The sequence below is a fragment of the Terrapene carolina genome, unplaced genomic scaffold, assembly GCF_002925995.2.
Source record: "Terrapene carolina triunguis isolate 2854851 unplaced genomic scaffold, T_m_triunguis-2.0 Scaffold192, whole genome shotgun sequence".
NCBI classification, from domain to species: Eukaryota; Metazoa; Chordata; order Testudines; family Emydidae; genus Terrapene; species Terrapene triunguis.
The window spans coordinates 3082837-3102717 of NW_020664543.1; the positions used below are offsets into that span (position 1 = coordinate 3082837).

The window sequence follows — 19881 nt, forward strand, 5'->3', positions numbered from 1 at the left end:
AATCACTTTTAATTTAGCCTTAACAAGAGGAATAAAAAACAATGTTGCCAGGTAAAAACCCCAGGTTCGGAGTCCCTGGACATACCCACAGAGACCAGGGCGGCCCCAGCCGCCCCACAGCCAATGGGCCAGACCCAGGCGCTGAGAGCCCCTGGATTGCGCCCAGCAGTGAGCCCCCCTGCCCCAAGCCCCTGCTGCTGCAGGCTCCCAGGCCTGGCTGGAATCCAGTGCCACCCCAGCTGCAACACCAGGGCCTGATCCTGAGCGCTGCAGGTCCCGTGGGCCGTGCTAGGGCAGGATTGGGCCCCGGCCAGGTGAAGAGTTTGGCAACACGATTTATTTACAGCGTAACCAAGCCAGCACCAGGGTCCACACGCCTCCTGCCTGTTGGCCACGCCAGGGAGATCCCCTCCCTGCCTCCCCTCAGCCCAGGAGCTGGGAGGGCAGGAGACCACTTTGGGGGCACCCCCTGCCCTCCCCCCCCAAGACACTCGCAGACAATCCTCAGCCGCAGCTGGCCCTGGGGGAGCAGAACCGGGGGGCCCTGAACTCCCCACTGATGGGCACACGCACCGTGGGTTCAATAAGGGAGGGCCGGGGGTGCCCCCTGCCGGATTCATGGCCACCAGCTTTCCAGCCACACTCCTTTTGCAACAGGCCAGTTCTGCTGTTATTCTGCCAGCAGGGGGTGCTGCTGAGCACTGCGAGACCCTCCAGGGACTGGGATCTGCAGCCCCTGGGGAGCAAGGGAGTGACATGGGGGGCTGGAAGCCCGAGGCCGGCGGTGCAGGCAGGGCATCAGTCCCCGCGGCCTCAGGGAGCTGCAGCACTGACCGGCCGTGCGGGGCACCCGTGGGGCAGAGCCCTGGGCGCAGTGCAGCCGGCACGGTGGGGTAGCAGGCAGGTGTCGATGGGTGGCAGCGATCACAGGGAGCTCTGGGGTACGTAGGGAGCGTGGCACCCCGAGCCCAGCCCATGCCCGGAGGCCAGTGGGAGGGGTGGGCGAGACCAGCAGTCCGGAGGGAAGGCACAGGGCAGCAAACCACGGGGCTTGAGCTGCATGGGTGCTTGGCGTCCGTCCACACGGGGTCAGTGGGATGCCTGGCGCGCCATTGCCCCCACCTGCCCCACGGCAGCTGGGGCGTGGGGCTGTGAACAGAGCGCCCTGCTGGGAACAGGCGGCTGGCCACCAGCCGAGCCACTCTTCAGCGGGAGCTCCCCGTAACCCTCGGCGAGGGGGACGCGGTGGTCTGAGCGCTTCCCGGGCGGAGACGGCTGGACGGAGGAGTAGAGAGAACGTGTCCAGACAGACTCCAGCAGCCAGGGCTGCGGGGCAGCCGGGAGGAGGGAGAGAATCGTCCGTCCATGAGAACTATGTTGGTAAACCCCTTTCCTCCTGCCGGCTCTGCCCAGAGGAGTCCCGCCCCCCACGCCCCCGTGCCCTGCTCGCCCCACCAGCCCTGCAGCAGCTGGGCATGCCGAGCCTCCAGGCCCAGGCCCAGGCCCTCCCAGTCCGGGGCTGTCTGCTCTCGGCCCGTCAATAGCGCCGGCTCCTGCCGTCCTTGGCGTACGCGTTGGTGCCGTTCAGCGTGATGTAGCTCAGGCGGGGGTGCTGGCTGGGCTGGGGGCCTTTCTTCAAGCTGCCGGGATGAGGGAGGGGGAGCGGGAGAGACGCCGGGTCCCCCGGACCTGGGGGAGAGGGAAACAAACAGAAGACGTTTGCAAAGCGGAGCCCGTCCCCGATCCGGGTCCCACGGCAGCTCCCCACCATGGGCCGCGCCCTCAGCACGGGACAGGAGGACACGCGACGGGCAAAGTGGCCACAAGGGCGGTAGCAGCCAAACAGAAAGGGCCAGCAAGGCATGCTGGGAAAAAACAGCTCCTATTTAAAGGGCCGTGCTGGGCTGGGGAGACTTAGCAGGGCCTGGGGTGTTGCTGTGCCAAGGGTCCCTGGCTTCTGTTCTCTCCTTCCAGAGCCACAGGGCTCATTGCGGGAGGAGCAGAGAACTGGCCCATGACACAGCTCGTCCTGGGGGAGGGATTGGACAGGCAGGACTGGGGCTTTCGCCGCCCGCCGGCCTGGGGGCACCGAGGCTGGGGGCGGCGTCAGTGGACACAGCATGGCCAGCAGAAGGAGCAGGAGGCTGCTCCCGGAGGTGGGGCGGAGGGATGCTGGGAGGGCAGCGGGTGAGCGGCTGGCCCTGCTGTGGGCTGGGCAGTGCCCGGTGTGTGAGCAGAGAGAGGGGCTGAGGGGGCTGCTCGGGCCCGGCCTGGGACACCAGCCGCAAGCCAGGGTCCCGCTCTGCCTGCAATGGAGGCGGGACCCCATGCCCGTGTGCTGCCCGGGGGCTGGAGCACGCTGCCACTGGCACCGAGGGGGATGCCCTGGCAGGCTCACCCACCTGCATGCTGGCTCTGCGGGAGCCTCCCTTTGGCTTTGCCAGGCGCCCGGGGGTGCGGCGCCGGCGGCCCCCCCGCCGGCATCCTGTGCTCAGAGTTGCTCTCGAGGGGGCGGCACCGAGTTACGTTGGGCTTCGGTCCTGGGAGCTGCGGGGGAGGGGGAGAAACGGTCACAGCGGCTCGGGGGCAAAGCTCAAACCAGGGGGCAGCTCGGTGACTTGCCAGAGCCCTGGGACCTGGATCCCAAACCCTGAGCCTCGGATCCAGGGTTACAGCTCCCCCCAAAGGGAGCCCAGCATGCAGTGCATTGTGGGTAAGCCACAGGCTCATCCCTGCCTGCCTGGCACCTGGCCCCCACCCCCAAACGCACAGCCCCAGCCCCTCCCCCGGGAGTCCACGCAGACCCGCTCTGCTAGCGCGGGTGCTGGGGGGCTGGCCCCAGAGGGGCTCCTCGGGGATCGGCTGGCGTGGGGACGGCACATACCCCGTGGCCGGTGACCTCGAAGGACCTAGACCGTCGCTTCCGCCTTTTGCCGTCCAGCGACTCCTCCCTCTTCCCCAGCTTCTTGCCGCCCTTCTTGTGCCCCCGGAGCCAGGGCCCGGGGGAGTGGCTGGGGCGGAGGCCCTCGGCCCGCGAGGCCGTCTCCCCGGTGCTGCTGGACAGGTTGTCCTCGCTGGCGGCATGCTGCAGGCCGGGGCAGGGCGGGCGCCGGGAGGCGGGGGTCTCCGGGGAGAGGGGGTCTTCGCTCTCGCTCAGGGAGTGCAGCGACAGGCTGCTCCGCTCCTTCATGGGCTCCAGCAGGTGCAGCCGGTCGGACTCCAGCACCCGGGAGCGGCGCCGGGCAGCCTTCACCGCAATGCTCTTGGTGCTGCTCAGGATCTCCCTGCGCTCTGCAAAGAGCGGGCGCCGGCGTGAGAGAGTGAGGGGCCCCCCCAGTCGCATGGTCCAGATCGGGGGTGGGGGTGGTTGGGCCCCTCCATGAACCCCCTACCCGGATCTGCAAACTGGAAGCATCGTACCCTCAGCCTCATCTTCACCGTGCCCGCAGTGCCCCTAACGCCCGGAGGGCAGACAGCCCACATCAGGGAAGAGATCCATCCCCCCAGGGCTCTGTGAGCTGCAGTAGCATTTTGTGGAGGGGGGCGTAGCACCGGCTACCCTGGACCCTGCGTTGGCTCCGTGGCTGTGATCAGACGGGCGGGGTTGGGGAGGGGAGGGAGATGGCCCATTGCTAAGGCCTGGGCCAGACACTGCAGCTGGTGTGCCTGGGCCGGCACCGCTACACGTCATAGTCTGTACCATGCTGGGGGCCTGAGGCTCCCTGCCCAGCCCCCTATTTCCCCAGAGTCTGGGGGCCTTGGAATGGGATGGCCCCAAACCGAACCTAAGAGCGTCCCAGATGGGGACAGCGTGCAGGACACAACCCCACCCCCACGTTACCCAGAAGCCCCTGACCCTTAGGGCTCGGGGGGCTCTAAGAGGCCCCAGCGTGGGCGGCGGGAGCTGTTTGCCACCGTCCTGGCACCGTCTGTGCCTTCCCTTCCCCAGAGAGGAGGTGACGGTGCAACCGGGCCCCACCCCGCGCCGAGAGCTCCTCACCTCTGCGCGTCAGGGCGACGTCCGAGCAGTTCTCGCTGCTGTCCGGGGAGGAGTTGGGGTGGCTCTCCAGGCTGGCCAGGCTCCCCCGGTGCAGGTACTGGGGGAGAGACGGGAGGTGAGCGCATCTGGCTGCTGCCTGTGGCAGAAATACCTGCTAGCAAAGGGCGCTGCTCTGCACTCGCTGCCTGCCAGCTCGGGCTGGGATAGGATCGGCGAGGGCAGGGCAGGGCAGAAAGGCGGTAAAAAGCCCAGAGCCCAGCCCTGCCCAGGGTAAACCCAGAGCAACCCCAGCCTGACGCCAGGCAGCGGGAGCGGCATCTGGCCAGGTTTCCATTGGATTTTTCGGTTATGAATCACCCACACTCGGTAACCGTTGTCGAGCTCAGAGCCCCGGGGGGCGGGTTCTGCACAGACAGTGAGGAACAACTCCTGCCCCAAAGAGCCAAAGAGCCCAGGCTGACAAGGCGGAAACCGAGGCACAGTGACTTGCCCAAGGTCACCCAGAAGGCCAGTGGCGGAGCTGGGAGTAGCCCCAGGACTCCTGGCTCTGTGCAGCGCTCCAGCTACCAGTCAACGCTGCCTTTCACAGAGGTGCGTCCGTGCCCTGGGCCCCCGGCACCTCCCACACCGGGGCCTTTCCCACGCTGCCCCACGCACCTCTTGGGTCACCATGCCGTTCACGTGGATCGGGGGCGGGGTCAGCACAGCCGAACTCTTGATCTGCCGCACCCGAGGGCTGGTCCTGAACACCTGGGCCGGGTCGCTGCCGGAGAGGGACAGACGCCCGTCACACCCAGAGCGGAGACACGGTGTGAATTCACACGCACGGGATGCTGTGCTGAAAGCGGCTAATGGCTCCCATCGGTGGAGTCTTGGATCCAAAGCCCAGCCCAGGCCTCAGGAAAGCCAATGGATCTGCCAGCTGCCCCAATGCAGGCTCAAGGAGGAGCAGTCAAGCCCACGTATCTAGCAAAGGCAGCAGCAAACTGGAGCTGCCGCGTGGCAGGGCAGAGCCAAGCCGCATGGACAGACATTTCCCTAGCTGCAAACGCGGGACTAGGCCGTGGGTTGCAGCCGGGCGTTGCAGCAGGAGGCCAGGAGAAGCAGTGGCGTGACACGGGTGGGAAGCAGAGACAGAGCTACTTGGGCACAGAGCGGCAGGAGGGGCAGCCGTGGGGGTTTCTGAGCTAGGAAGCTGCCTACTGCGCTCGGGGGAACAGGACAAAAACGTCGCTGACTCAGTGTCCATTTCTCCTCCCAGCCCCACACACCAGGGAAGGGCTGTGGCTGAAGGGGCACCGAGGAGGTTCCCTTTGCTCTAAACGTGGCCTCTTAACCCCCCCGGCTCTTCCCCTTTGGGCCTAGCTGAGCCCGGCAGCCTCCTCTCTGCCCACCTGCTGCATCCAGCCGCTCGTGCTGCCCCAGGATCACGGGCAGCCAGAGCCCGGGGCTGGGTCCTAAACACAGACACCCACGTGTGCTGGACTCTCCCTGGGCCGGACGTGTGGCGCTCGGCCCCTCCTGCCCCCAGGCGAGGCCCTACCTCTCTGCGTCCGGCACGAGGGGCGGCAGGGCGTGCCTGCGGGAGTCGCGCTGCAGCAGCAGCTGGTGCTCCGAGCCCAGCGTCCTCACGCTCTCCTGGTCGGAGTCCAGGGCGCTCTCTGCAGCCGGGAGCTGGGGGATCTTGGGCAGAGACGTGTCCTGCGGGGGAATCAGCTGCTGTTACGCCCAGCCCAGCTGCCCTGCCGATTAGGGGTCCCCTGGGGGGCGCTGCAGGACACAGCCCGCTGGCTGCAGCTTCTCTGCCCTTCACTCACTGGTGGATTGGCTCTTTGGGGCTAGAGGGAACCCCTCCATAGTGAGCCCCCCAACCCCCTCCCCTGGAAAATTACCTTGCTCTCTGATTGCCTCCTCCCAACACCCAGGCCCCCCCAGCTCCCCACTGTGTGTGCTGCACATCTGGGGGCTGGAAGCAGCACTCATTTTGCCCAGGTTGCAGCTGGTCACCCCCTCCTGGGCCAGGGTACGTGAGGGCCCAGAGAGCACCCAGGGACCCGCTCTGTTTCCAAGGGGCGGAGCGATGTCCGGACCCCATGGGGTGTGAGCCGAGAGGGACGGACCAGCGCCCCCCACAGGTACCTTCAGGGCTTTGGCGGCCACGCGGTCCAGGCTGGTGACCCGGTCCAGGCTGCCCTCCTCCAGCTCCCGCAGGTAGATCTCATACAGCTCCTCCAGGTGGTGCGGGACCGAGAGGTGATATTCTGCCAGGGAGAGGAGTAGATGGAAGGGGGGGTGTCACAGACTTAGGGGAGCACCCCCATACCTACACAGGGCCCCCAGCCCTGCATTAATCCGGACACACAGGTCCCTGGGCCAGAGGCGAGCCCGGGGGGGAAGGGGCTCGGGCCAGGCCAGGAGGAGACGGGGGCGCTCGAGATGACATGATCACGTTGCGACATGACATCACCACGACATAGCCCCGTTGCATGGCAACACAGCCTCGCCATGGCATGACACGGCAGCAGCCCATTGCGACGCGGGCTCACGCTGCCGTGATGGCCTCAGCACGTCACGACAGCGTCGCGTTGCGATGTGACCCCACGGCACCGGCCCCAGGGCCCCGCAGAGCCCCCCGCCCCTCCCAGGGTCCCCCAGCCCAGAGGGGGGGTGTCCCACACCGTGGATGATCTGCCTCTGCTGCTGGATGATGCGGTCGCAGAGGCTGCGGTGCTGCTCGAAGCGCCGCACCACGTAGTTCTTGTGGCGGATGACGTTGTCCTTGAGCAGGGCGCTGGACTGCATCTCCGTGTTCTCCAGCTCCAGCTCATGCACCTTGCAGAGCAGGCTCAGCACCTCGCGCTGCTCCTCCGAGCTGATGCGCCGCGGCAGCACCTCCTCCAGCCGCCGCCCCCGCTGGCGGATCTCCTTGAACCGCTTCTCCAGCTCCGCCTGCGGGGGCAGAGCAGCCCAGGGCCCCGCGTCACGGGCCTGCCCTTCCCAAGGGGTCACAATGGCATGGACTGGACCCCTGGCCAGATGGACCCCGGCTTGCCCAGCCCTGGGCGCCCCACACCCAGCTCTGCTGGTGCCCCTCGGTCCCAACCCACAGCCCCTGCTAGCCCAGCCCTGGGCTCCCCATACCTCTGCCGGTGCCCCTCAATACCGACCCGCAGCCCCCTGCTTGGCCACCTCTGGGCTCCCCACCCTCCAGCTCTGCCAGTGCCCCTCAATTCTGACCCACTGCAGCCCCCACAGCTCTGCTAGTGCCCCTCAATCCCGACCCGCAGCCCCCTGCTATCCCAGCCCGGACCAATTCTGACCAGAATCTGGCAGTCACAACAGCTGATGCCAATCGAGCGGTGGGGTGGGGGCACCCAGCACTGGGCTGAGACCCACCAAACTCATTTCCCCCCCATCAGGCCCCAAATCCCCCTCCCCCCCCCCCCTCCCCCCCCGGCCCCCCCCCCCCCCCCCCCACCCCAGGAACCTTTTGCTTGCGCAGCTTCTTCTGCTCCCCCATGAGGGCGGCGATGTTCTCCCTGGCCGAGATCACGTCCTGCGGCTCCGGCGCGTCCGGCTGCTCGTCCCCGGTGTCTGAATCCTTCTCGCTCTCGTCCTTCCTCAGCTCCTCCCTGCACTTCTGGGCGCGGCGCCTCTTCTCCTGGTCCCAGCTGGAGCCGCCAGGGGAGAGCGCGAGCGTCAGTCGCTGGCAGAGGGCAGGCCCCTGGACCCCGGGCTATGCCCAACTGCTGACACGTGGCGCTCCTCGCCCACTGACACAGGGCAGTAAACCTGGCTGGGCATTACCTGGCTATACTGACCAGCCCCCGCCGGCTGCTGAGCCAGGGCGATCTCCCCAATACGCCCAGGCCAGTTCTATTATACAGGGAGGGGGGAGGTTTCCTGGAGCCCCAGTGACACCCCGGCTCTCTGGGGGGCTGGGCAGGGCCGTGCTTACTCTGCAATGGTCAGCAGGTGCCGGGTGCTCTCGATTTGGAGCTCCATGGAGCTGTTCTCCAGCTCCATCAGCTGGCGCCGCACGTCCATCTGCTCCTGGAAGGCGCCGATCAGCTGTTCCCGCAGCTGGTCCATCTCCTGCCGGTCGCAGAGGGAGCTGTGGAGCTGCACCTCGGCTGTAACACACCAGGGGTGGGTTTGGTCACCGTGGGGGCGCCTCCTGCCGGATATGGCACGTACAGAGCAGCCGCCGTCCCTGGGACACCACACGCACGGGGGCATGCAGGGATCCCTCCTGGGTCATCAGAACCCCCCTCCGCCGGGGAGGGGGCGCGGCCACCCAGGTGCCCTCCGCCGGGGAGGGGGCGTGGCCGCCCAGGTGCCCTCCGCCGGGGAGGAGTCATGGCTGGGAGCCCAGCACTTGGCTCTGGCGGCAGCAGGGAGTGGTGCCAGCTCGGTGTGGCACGGAGAGGGCAGTGTGATCGGGCCAGGCGCAGCCCGTGCCCCATGAGCGGTGGCGGGCCTGGCAGCGGGGAGGGCTGGCCCCGCGGGCGTTACCTTGGATGTGGCGGATGTCGCCCCGCTCGCCTCGGGCCGGGCGCGGCCCCTGCGAGTCGATCTTGCACTTGAGGCGCTGGATCTCGCTGCGCAGGTCCGAGATGATGCTGGTGTACTGGGCAATGTGGTACGAGACATTGAGCAGGTTCCGCTTCACCTGCAGAGACAGGGGGCGAAGGGTCAGCGCGTCGGGGAGGTGATCCCCACCAGCACCACACCCCGACCGCTCCTGGGGAAGAGGGATGAGAGGTCTCTCCTAGAAGGCAGGAGGGCGGCGTGCTGTGTGCCCAGGCGAGGGGGAGGATCAGGATGCTGGGTGTGGGGGAGGATTGGGGCACAGAGTGGGGGAAGGGATGGCAGGGCACCAGGTGCCCTGGGACGGGATGCTGAGTGAAAGGACGGAGCGCGGGGTGCCGGGTGAGGGGATGGAGGGCGGGGTGCCGGGTGAGGGGACAGAGGGCGGGGTGCCCGGTGAGGGTGGACAGAGGGCGGGGCGCCGGATGAGGGGAAGGGTAGGCGGGGCGCCGGGTGGGGGGGCCAGGTCCCAGCCGTACCGTGGTTTTGATGCTCTTGGCGCGGTCGGCATAGGTGAGGGTGCTGCGGGACTCCTCGAAGGCACTGCTGGCCGGGCTGATGTGCGCGATCATGACCGTGCGGCTGTTGCCCCCGAGGGAGTCCTGGTGGCAGAGGATCGTGGGACTGGGTGTTTGCCGGGGCCGGAGGCTGCAGCCCTATTCCCAGCCCCTGCCCTGGAACGAGCGGGGACCAGGCCTGTCTGCTCATCCCCAGCCTGGTGCTCTGGGCCCGCGCTGTGCTAGCCCCTTGGCCACACATCGGTGGTCCGACCTCCCAGCATGTACTGCACCCTGGCTGACGTGGGCCAGGCTGAGCCGTGCAGAGCTGATGCCGTGTGACCCATGCTGGATGCTCCAGCCCTGGGTCCCCTCTCCCGGCCTGCACCCAACTGCCCTTGGCTTGGTCCGGTGCCCGCTCCAAGGGGCTGCCGATCGCCCTGCCCTGGCCCAGGGTCCGGCGGGCGCTAGTCCCGCTGTACCTTCAGGAGGCGGGTGAGCTTGCTGTCGCGGTAGTTGACGTACTTGGGGGCCCCCTTGTCGCTCAGGGCGTTGATGCAGTTCCCCAGCGCCAGCAGCGATCGGTTGATGTGGGCTCCCTCCTTCATCCTCTGCCCACGGTTCTGGGTCTGTGGGGGCAGGGCGAGGGCGTGAGGCAGGGATTCGGGGCTTTGGGGGAGGGGCACGCGGGGCTTTGTGCATGGCCACGCCTGAGCCCGGATTACACCCCGGCTCGCGGGCGCCAAGCAGCACACGGAGGAGTCGGCTTGGCCATGAGAACGCCCGGCAGAGTGACAGGGGCTGCACGGGCATCGGGGAAGGCGTGGCGCAGGGCGCGGGTTCTGTACCTACCGTGCTGGCCACACAAGAGCCCCCGCCAGCACCCCCTGCAGGGCATGGCGCGGCCAAGGGCCCCATCCTCCACTGGCAAAGCGCTCGTGACTAGGGGTGTTCGGCTGTTTGCCCCTCCCTGCTTAAATGGCCTTTTTCTTTTTTAAAGGAGAGAAAATCAAAGGCAACAGCCCAGCTCTGAGCAACAAGCCAGTGCAAACAAGCGACCCTACAACAACAAACCAGTGCCCATGAACGACCCTACAACAACAAATTAATACACACAAGCAACCCTACAATAACAAATCAGTGTGCACAGCCCAGTGCCCACAAACGACCCTACAACACACCAATACACGCAAGCACCTCTAGCAGACCCCAGTGCGCAGTGCCAGCCCACTGCTTACGGGCAGCACTTCTGAAACAGAACCTCTCCTAACCCAGTGCTGGCACTGCCCCGCAGGTGCCATCTTACCACAAGCCACAGGTGAAGTTACAACACGAACCAGCCAGGAGTCCAGGCATCTGACCTGGCCCCCTACGGGAAACCGCCAGAGCCCCCCTGAAATACATGCTGTGCCCAGTAAATGGAGTGTGGAAAAGGGGATTGGTCTAGAGGGCTAATCCCAAGCCTGGGGCACTAGGGGGCGCTGCGAGCTTGACTAAACCCAGGCAGCACCAGCTGGTGAAGTCCATTGTTCTGCCTGGCACCAGGACTGCGTGGGCAGAGCGGATCCAGGAACGAGGACTCCAGTCCCCCACGCAGCCCCGGGGAACACAGCCTGCAGACGAACCCGGCACACGAAGTCGCCTGGGACCGTGACACATGGGGGCCCTACGCCCCAGGACTAATCCAGCCCCAAAGCCCCAGCACCCGTCAAACATACAGTCTGACCCACGGCCCCCTGGAAGCGCCAATCACCGCGGTATCTAGGAGCTGAAGGTATCCATTGCTGGCACACCAAGCGGGAGGCAGCGCATGTGTTATCATGCCCGTGAGCCTGACCTACTCCTGGTCCATCACCCAGCTGTGCCGGTGCCTCTCAGTTCCGACTCACTGCCCCCTGCTAGTCCAGCCCTGGCTCGCCTGTGCCCAGAGACTGGCAGCTGTGTACCAGCAGCACAGCACAGCACACGGGGGACGTCCGACCTAGACCAAGCTTCCCGGGCAAGGGATGGGTTCTCTGCCCTGCCTTTCACACATTCCCTCTCTCTCCATTTAGGACATGGAGGGGCCAGCCCCACGCTGCAGAGTTGGGGGGCTCTGGCAATTGGGGGGGGAGCCCCTGAACCTTCCCTTCAGCGACTGATTGTGTCAGAGCCTGTCTCCTGGCCTCAGTGACCCCCTCGCTGAGATCTGCAAAGCTTGCAGGGCAGGTCCCCGGCCCCGTCTCACAGATGCAGCCAGGGGACGTGGCTCGACCGCGGCCGCACGGCCAGGCTGCAGCAGGACTGGGATTAGAACCCCACCATCCTGGCTCCCGGCCCCAGACCACGTCCCCTCAGTGCATCATGCAACTGCCACGTCCCCAGCACAAAACGTGCTGCAGCACCCGGGCTGAGCCTCTCCACCCCATCCGAGAGCCTGCCCACATCTCTGTACGCCCACCCTCCTGTTGCCCCTCGAACCCACGGTGCGAGGAACTGTGCTCCCCCTGCACCGCCCGGCCGCTGGCACCGCCGGGTTCCCCCCGGAACCCGCTCTCCGTACCTGAGACGCCCTCTCGGAGCCAGCCAGGTCGATCATGAAGAGCCGCCCCACCCGCACCTCCTGCATGATGTTCTTGATGCGGCTCTTCTGGCGGACGGTGACCTGCAGCACGGCGTGGGACCGCGACGACGTCTGGTTGGCGGCCGTGGGCTCCTGCATCCGCTGCTTGTTCCCCTTCAGCAGCAGCTGCATGATCTGCGGGGTGGCAAGGGGGCGAGAGGGAGACGGTGGGCGGGGCGAGAGAGGGGCAGAGCGGGACACGGACGGTCGCTCTGCCACCCAGTCCCTCCAGCACCCCGCTGCCCGTGGCAGCCTCGCGTCACTGCTGGGCACCCCTGCAGCACATCCAGCCTGTGTCCCTGGATGTTCATTCCCCTCCGTCCCCCAGCCGAGCACGCCAGGTCAGTACACGCCCCGCCGGCGCCCAAACAGGGACCCTGGGTCCCCCCTTCGCAGGATGTCACTTCAGCACCGTGCCAGGCTGTGGGGCCGCGCCGGGACAGCGCGCTGACAGGACTCGGAGGAGGGGACTGCAGGCCAGGGCGCCCATGGCCAACAGCCGAACCACGGCTCGTCCAGACCCAGCTCCGCTGGCCCGGCACCCAGGCATGGGGCAAGTCTCTAGGCTCCTACGCTCGGGGCCAGGAGAGGCTGTGCTGAGCGGGGGAGCTGCAGGATCGAAAGTCGTACCAGGGTCTGTGCCCCACGCTCACCTCCTTGGCGTTGATGGTGGAGACTTCTGTGATCCCCGCCACCTGGATCACTCCCTTGGCATCCTCCCGCAGCTCCAAGAAGCCCAGCGACGGGTTGAGCAGGTCCCGGATCATCTCGTTGTAGATCTAGTCATGGTGGGAAGGCACAAGCGGGTGGGGGTCGGCACGGGGGAGGGAGAGCGGCAGCCAAACAACGCCCCCCCCATGCCTTTGGCCATGGCAGGGATGAGCCATCCCGTGCCAGCTGCAGGGGCACCACCTTGGGGCCTCCCCATGCCAGCCTCCCCACCCCACCCATCCGGGCTGCAGCAGATCACCAGGGAGCCCAATGCACCCTCCACAGTCAGCCTGCCTTCGCTCCCCATCAGCCCTGGCTGCCTGGTTCTTGGGATCAAGCCCTGCCACTCTGGGGCCCACAGTGGGGCCAGCGTGGGACATGCCGAGGAGGGGCCTCACCTTCCCCCAAGCCGAGGGCACCCCCTCCTTCGGGGGGCCAGGCAGAGCGCCAGGCGGCAGCCGGGAAATGCAGCTAATATGCAGGGAAGGGCCAGGACACTGATAGCAGCTGGCGAGTGCTGCGTGTGAGCGCCCATGCCCGCCAGCGTCTGCACCCAGGCACGCTGGGCACCGCTGGCTGATGGCTTTAGAGGCTCCAGGGCCCCGGCCTGGGTCTGGCTCCCAACCCCCCACACTACTAGGGGTGAATCGCTCAGAGAAGGAACATGAGCGTCCTCTGCTCCTTGGCACCTGTGAGCTCCCCCCAGGCCCAGCGTCTGCTCCCCACCCTGCCCTGTAGCAGCCCTGGCTCCAGGAGCTGGCACGCTGCCCTCAGCCCTGCCCCTCTGGACCAGGCCGGTGGCAGGACTGGGCCGGGTCCCGGCTGCACGAGGGAGCTGGGCGCGCCCCCGGTCCCTGCCCAGGCCCCGCTCCCGGATATTTATCCTCTCGGCCGCCCCGACCCGGTTGCCTGGCTCCCAGGGAGTCTTTGTGGGTGGTTCCTCCCCGGCAGCCTGGCTGCGTGTGTCAATATTGTACTAGCCCGTGCAGGCAGCGAGCTGGCGGAGGAGTCCCCGCGCGTTACCATGGCGATTATCTGCCTGCTGGGCACAGAGCGCGTGCTCGCTGGACCACAAAGCCGGGCGACTGAGATGGGCAGGGGAGGCGGGTCGACCCCAGGGGCTCCGCGTGAGCTGGGGGAAGGGGAAGCCAAGTCCCCGCAGTCCCTGGCACCTTCCAGATCATACACACGAATGCACATTACACACCCCACTCGCCTGTCTGTACGCACGCGTGCACACACACTATGCACTGTGTATGAGCACCACACACACAACCCGCCTGTCCACACACACTACACAATACACCCTGTATGAGCACCACACACAATATACAGACACAACCTGTATGAGCACCATACACACACAACCCACCTGTCCATACACAAACACACTATACAACACACCCTGTATGAGCACCACACACACCATACACACACAACCCGCCTGTCCATATACACACACACATAATACAGATACACCCTGTATTAGCACCACACACCATACACACACAACCTGCCTGTCCTTACACACTCGGGTCTTACCTCGAGGTAGGACATGGACACCTCGTACTCCATGTCGTCGCTGGTCTCCTCAATGGCTCTGAACAGGTCGTGGAGGGTGCGTGCGTAGATGCCAGGCTCGTGGTCTGTGCCCAGCATGGTGTATGTCTTCCCACAGCCTGGGGGGGCGGCAGGAAGGCAGTCTGGGCTCTCTGCGGGGCAGGGGACCCTGTGGGTCTGTGCCGGGCAGGGTGGGGACAGGGCATCTCCCGTGGGTCCGTGCCGGGCGGGGTGGCGACAGGGCATCTCTCGTAGGTCCGTGCCGGGCGGGGAGGGGACGGGGCATCCCCCGGGGGTCCGTGTTGGGCGGGGAGGGGACGGGGCATCCCCCACGCGGGTCCATGCCGGGCGGGGTGGGGACCCAGCCACCCGTGGCTCGCAGGCATCCCCTGTGGACACCTGCTTCATGCTGCCCCCTCCCCTTTGTGGCTCTGAGCCGACTCCTTAGCAGTGTCAGGGCTGGGGGCCCGCAGGCCCTGGGTCCCTCCCAGACCCTGCCCTCCTGCCACCCCAGTGGCAAGGCTGAAATGCCGCCATCCTGGCCAGAGGAGCGGGTGGCGACTGGCCCGTTCGGCTCCCTGCCTCGGCCCCTGCGGGCGAGCGTTCCCAGCGCCGCGCGGCCCTTACCGGTGGGGCCGTAGGCGAAGACAGTGGCGTTGTACCCGGAGATGACGCCTTCGATCAGGCCCTTGGTGGTGGCGCGATAGACCATCTCCTGCAGCCAGAGAGCGCGGGAGGGTGACAGGCCCCGGGCGGGGAGGCGGCGCAGACAGACATGTCAGGATTCGCCCCCCTGCCACCCCGTGTCCTGTCACCTCCCCCCTCCACAACACCAAGGCAATTACCTTGGACCAACCCCCCTCAACTGAAAATGTGGGGTGCGTGTGTACCATCCAGCCTCCCCCCGGTCCCAGGCCCCTCCCCCGCTGTCCAGCCGCTTTCACTGACCTTTCCCCTGCTCTACTCACCCACCCGCATGCAGCCACCCCCGGTGTGCTGGGACAGACCCAGCGCGCAGAGACAGAGCTCAGACCCTCCTGGGCCCCATGCCTTGGCTCCTGCCACCCAAGGTGCAGGAGAATCGCCACTAACGGGGAGCAGTATAGGGCTGCTGACACACAGCGGGGCAGCTCTGATTCCATCCACTAGATGAGTTCCAATCCCCTTCCCCGCCACCCAGGGCCAACGAGGGGCTCAGAAACCTGCTGAAGGGCTGGTCTCTGGGCATTGGAGGAGAGGGGATGCACGGTACCCCCCCCCCCACGCTCTCCCTGCCCCCCCTTGTCTTGGCTGTCAGAAGGGAGCGGGGGGCATTTGATGGGGGCAGCCTCTCCGGTGTCAGCGTACTGTGGAAATTAGCATGAAATGGAGCTGCTGAAACCAGACCCAAGGCCTGGCCTGGCCCAGCCCCGCTGCCCGGCCGCTGTGTCGCACAGATGGGGAGTGGGCAGGGCGGGGGCAGAGGATGCTGGGATAGCAAGGCCCCCCACATCCTGCAGACTCGGGGCTGGGCGGCCCATACGAAGGGTTTGGAGCCCGGCAGGATTCCCAGGGCCCAGCTCCTCACCTGAGTTGCCGTGAAGTCGAAGGCCACGTCAAAGACGTAGGATTTCTCGCGGGAGCGGTTGGCTCGCAGGATGTCCTCGGGGTCCTCCATGGGGTCCATGAGCACCACCACCTGCCGGGACACCGGGTGCCGGGGTCAGCGGGGCGTGGCCACATGCCAGCCTCCTTTCCTGGGCATCCCTGGGATCAGGCCTGCCTGCCCCACACGCTGCGACTCGCACTCTCCTTGGGAAGCCGCGTGTCCCGTTGCAGCAGTCGGGGGGACGAGGGATGGCGAGAGGCTGGCACCTGGGCTGCGGCATGCGCTGGGCTGTCATGCACCTTCTACAACAGGATGGCAGCGAAACGAACCTCCACTGGGTCTCTGGGACAGCCCCCGGCCTGCCCCACTGACCAGGCTGGGCAGAGACCATCTCCCAGGGGGGCCGGCTGGGGCAGGGGGCCATTCCGCTCTGCGGCGGGTAAGCAGCTCCCTGTGACTCCGGGATTGCACCTCCTGGAGAGTCCCTGACCCAAGAGACTCCCCAACAGGCTGAGACACCCCGAGGCCGCAAGCCAGGGGGAGGGGCCAGCTGGGGGCTGCGTGGCCTGGGAAGTGGTGCTGCCCCAATCTGGGGTCAATCCAAATGGTTTGTTTCCATATTGGCCATGTTTTAATGTTACATTTGGTTTATATATATAAAAAACACAGTCACTTTCCAAATGAAACGTCCTTTTGAAAACAAACCCTGGAACCTCTGGTTCCAGACCCGGCAAAGCAGGACGTGTTGCTTTGGTCGAAGCTTCTCCCCCCACATTTTCCAAAATGAATTTTTTGTCAAAACAGACACAAGTTTGAAAAAAAAAAATTGGTTTAGTCAAAAAGGTGTTTTCCGAGGGGGATCTGTTCTGCTGACCATTCCCCAGCCAGCTTCACTGCTGACATCAGGGGAGCGCCATGTGACAGCCGGCTCCATCATGCCCTCCGTGATGGCTGGGTTCCCGGCTCTGTCATGCCCCCCGCCCTGGCATGGCTCCATCACCCCCTGCCCTGGTTCAGCTCCCAGCTCCGCCATGCCCCCCACCCTGGCATGGCTCCCAGCTCCATCACGCCTCCTGCCCTGGCATGGCTCCATCACACCTCCCACCCCGGCATGGCTCACGGCTCCATCACCCCTCCCCACCCCACCTTAGCACAACTCCCAGCTCCATGGTGCCCCCCGCCCTGGTACAGCTCCTGCCCTTCCCTCTCTCAGTCTCTGTTTGCTGCTACCCTCCCCTGGGGGCTCAGGGTTTGCAGCCTTTTAATAACTGACCTGATTCAGAGATGTGAGACGGGCTGGCCCCTGGGGGCTCGGCTGGCAATTAGACGGCGCTAACCTGGAGCTCAGCTGCACTCCGGGGAGATCTCTGCAGGCATGTACGGGGTACGGATTGTCTAGCAGGGACCGACCTCTGCTTTGGCCTCTCCCCCCAGCAGGGACAAATGGAGAAGGCAGATCCCGAAGGAGACGGTCTCCGCGCTCCCCAGGGAACGCTAGCCAGAGACCTCCCTGCTCCTGAATGGGGGTCACCCGGGAACTGGGCCCGCAGGTTAATGTCACTGCGGCTCTCTCAGGGGAGCTAGGAGATTAGGTTTGCCGGAGTGGCCTTTATTTAAAGATTAGCTGGGTCTCAGGTGTCGGCTGGGGAGACACCGCTACAGCTGGGTGGTGGAACCGAGTCAGGGCTCTGGAGCAGCAGCTCCGCTTTCCAGATGGCAGCATGCAGGGGAGAACAAGGGCGGGGATTGCAGGGGGCTGCGGGTCCCCAGCAGAGCTGGGGCCGGAGGGTGCGAGGTCAGGACTGAGGGGCAACAGCAAGGGGCAGAGCTGGGCTCCCTGGTCCAGCACGAGCCACACAGAATCCAGAGGCGAGTGCCAGGGGCTGCGGGCTCTGTGCGTTACCCAGTGTTCCTCACCCACCCAGCCCCCGCCAGGGAAACATTTATCCTCCTTTGTCCTCCGCTGCCCCCGGCTCCTGCTCCCGGGCGCGGCCCAGGGCTGCGGCGGAGAGGACAGGCCCATACTCGCTGCTGGGACATCCCTCCCCATTCACAAGGCACCTGGCTGTTTGCTGAGGCCCCACGGGAGGAGATAAGCCGTTCTTCAGGAAGGCGGAGGCTGGCTCTGGAGGGGGTGGCTTAGGGGGCCTGGCTGTGCCTGGGTCCGTTGTGGGGAGCCCAGCGAGGCAGATTGCCCAGAGCACTGAAATAAGGAGGAAATGCAGGGGGATGGGATGGGATGGGGGGATCCCCGATGGCTCTAGGTCCAGGAATCCACTCCACTTGCATGCACCACCCCAGTGGCAGCTGGGAAAAGCTGGAGGCCAAGGGCCAGGCGAGCCCAGTGGCTATCGCCCCAGGTCCAGCTCCGGGGGCGGTTCCCCTGGAAATGCAGCCGCACCCCCGAGCGCTGCCGCCTGGCATCAGGTTCCTCTTTGAACGGGTGGGAACGAGGCTCCGGTTGGGTTTCAGAGCAAGGAGAGAACAAAACCGTCCTCAGAGCCTCTTGGCCGGGGCTCAGTGTAATCTGATCAGCAGCCACCAGCCCGGCCAGGCGAGGCACATGAGCGCAGCTGGGAAGGGCCCTGGCCAAGGGACCAACAGCCTGGCATCCCACCCCGTCGCCATCCCAGGCAGACGGCAGAGCTCCCCAGTGTTGGGGCAGGATGTTTCAGAGGAAGCCGTAAGCCCCCAGAAAACACCCCCAGCTCTGCAGTGCTTCACAGGATTCGGCCCTGGAACCCCAGCAGCTGATCTGATGGCGCCCTCAAGCTGTCCCTAGCATCCTCACCAGCATCCTGGCATATGCCAGGGCTAGTCACAGAAATGTACAACCCCTAGCTCTTCTCCGGTGCTTGCCATCCGTCGATCTCAATGCACCTTACAAAGGAGGCCGATATTTCAGGCCATTTTACAGATGGAATCTGAGGCACAAAGAGATGCAATGACGTGCCCAGGGTCACCCAGCGGGCGGGTGGTCAAAATGGGATTAGAACCCAGTTTGGTGCTCTAGCCACTAGAGCCTCCCTCAGCTTCCAGCGTATCCTGCTGCAGCAAGTTCCAGAGGTTAACAACCTTCTGCACATAAAGCAAGCGCATACATACAGCAAGTCCCAGGCACTAACGAGCCCCGGCTCATTCTTACAAAGGGCTTGCTGTATCCATGCTAAGACTGTTGCCAAGGCAACCAAGAGATGGCAGCAGAAGCTACAGGGGTCTTGCGAGTACGTCCCCCTCTCAGGTGTGGGGAATGGCCCGTCAAGCTCACAAGCTGGGGGGAGTCAGTACATGTGCCTGGGGTTGCGGGGGCTAAAATGCTTCAGGCCAGATTTCCAGCTGGCATCAGCCAGGGTTTCCAGCAGGCCGACGGAGCTGCCCTGCCTGACCCCCACTGAGGCGCCGTCCCCTCCAGACTGACTCCTGCGGGGACAGTGGTGGGAAATGGCAGAGCGGGCGGTGGACGGGCTGCGGTGAGGACGTTCGCCCTGTGCTGGCTGCCAGGCCTGGGCGAGCCAGTACTGCTGGGACAGCGGCACAGGAGGGACGGGCTGCTCTCCCGTTGTGCCTCCTGAATCGGGGCATTGTTCCCGGGGCCAGGGCCGGCCCTTAACGAGCGCTTTGTGCGCGGTGCCAAGAGAATCCAACTGTCCTCCCCTGCGCCGATCCGGGCTTTGATCGCAGTCCTCTGCGGGCCAGCGACACACAAAAGCGGCTCTGTGCCGCGCAGGCTGCCCCGGGCAGCGCCAGCAAGGTGCCCTCCACAGGGGATAAGCAGGGAGCGCTGCCCCACGGGGGCTCCCCGCACACTCTGGCAGCAACACAGCAGGGGGCACTCTCGCTGCCCCCACCAGGGAGTCGGGGTGGGGAGCTGTTCACGCTGGCCGGGGGTGCTCTCCCCGACTCTCCCCCTTGGCCATGCTACACCAGGGAGGGCAGGGCTGGATCCACCAGACCACCCGACCCATAGATGCTCCCTCCCCACCAGTCCTTGGCCCCTCCACGGACACTTCTTCCAGCCCCTTCCCCCCAACGAGGATGGGGGGGCACACAGCCAGCGCAGCACTGCCCCCTTCCCCCGCCTCCCACTGCTTTCTCCCCGTCTCCCATTTCAATGCAGATTTTGACCTTTCCCGAGTGCCGGGCTGGCAGGCTGGTGTCTGTGTGTGTAACCCTACCCCGGGGGGAGCGGGGTGGCGTCACTCCACCCCACCTGCCCTACTTCCAGCCTGGCCAGCATCTCCTAGGTGAGAAACAGAGTGCCCCCCCCACCGGGCTGTGGGCATCCCCCTGCCCCAGAGCCACTTACTGGGGTGCCAGGTCACCAGACAGGGGT

At 65.8% G+C, this 19881-nt stretch overlaps 1 protein-coding gene across 1 annotated transcript in view; it reads right to left on the reverse strand.

The window, feature by feature from the left end:
• Positions 1-1524: 1524 nt before the first annotated feature.
• KIF19 (kinesin family member 19) overlaps positions 1525-19881 on the reverse strand; it is a 26167-nt gene continuing 7810 nt past the window's right edge. The window contains exons 3-20 of the mRNA XM_024212377.3: positions 15528-15638; positions 14588-14675; positions 13943-14079; positions 12343-12468; positions 11630-11824; positions 9570-9716; positions 9070-9192; positions 8516-8672; positions 7959-8133; positions 7488-7671; positions 6679-6949; positions 6140-6261; positions 5544-5701; positions 4658-4763; positions 4001-4097; positions 2885-3291; positions 2403-2547; positions 1525-1689 (exon numbers count right to left, since the gene is read on the reverse strand). Of these exons, the coding sequence (XP_024068145.1) occupies positions 1538-1689; positions 2403-2547; positions 2885-3291; positions 4001-4097; positions 4658-4763; positions 5544-5701; positions 6140-6261; positions 6679-6949; positions 7488-7671; positions 7959-8133; positions 8516-8672; positions 9070-9192; positions 9570-9716; positions 11630-11824; positions 12343-12468; positions 13943-14079; positions 14588-14675; positions 15528-15638 (2901 nt within the window). The 3' untranslated portion in view covers positions 1525-1537. The remainder of the gene's footprint in view (positions 1690-2402; positions 2548-2884; positions 3292-4000; positions 4098-4657; positions 4764-5543; positions 5702-6139; positions 6262-6678; positions 6950-7487; positions 7672-7958; positions 8134-8515; positions 8673-9069; positions 9193-9569; positions 9717-11629; positions 11825-12342; positions 12469-13942; positions 14080-14587; positions 14676-15527; positions 15639-19881) is intronic.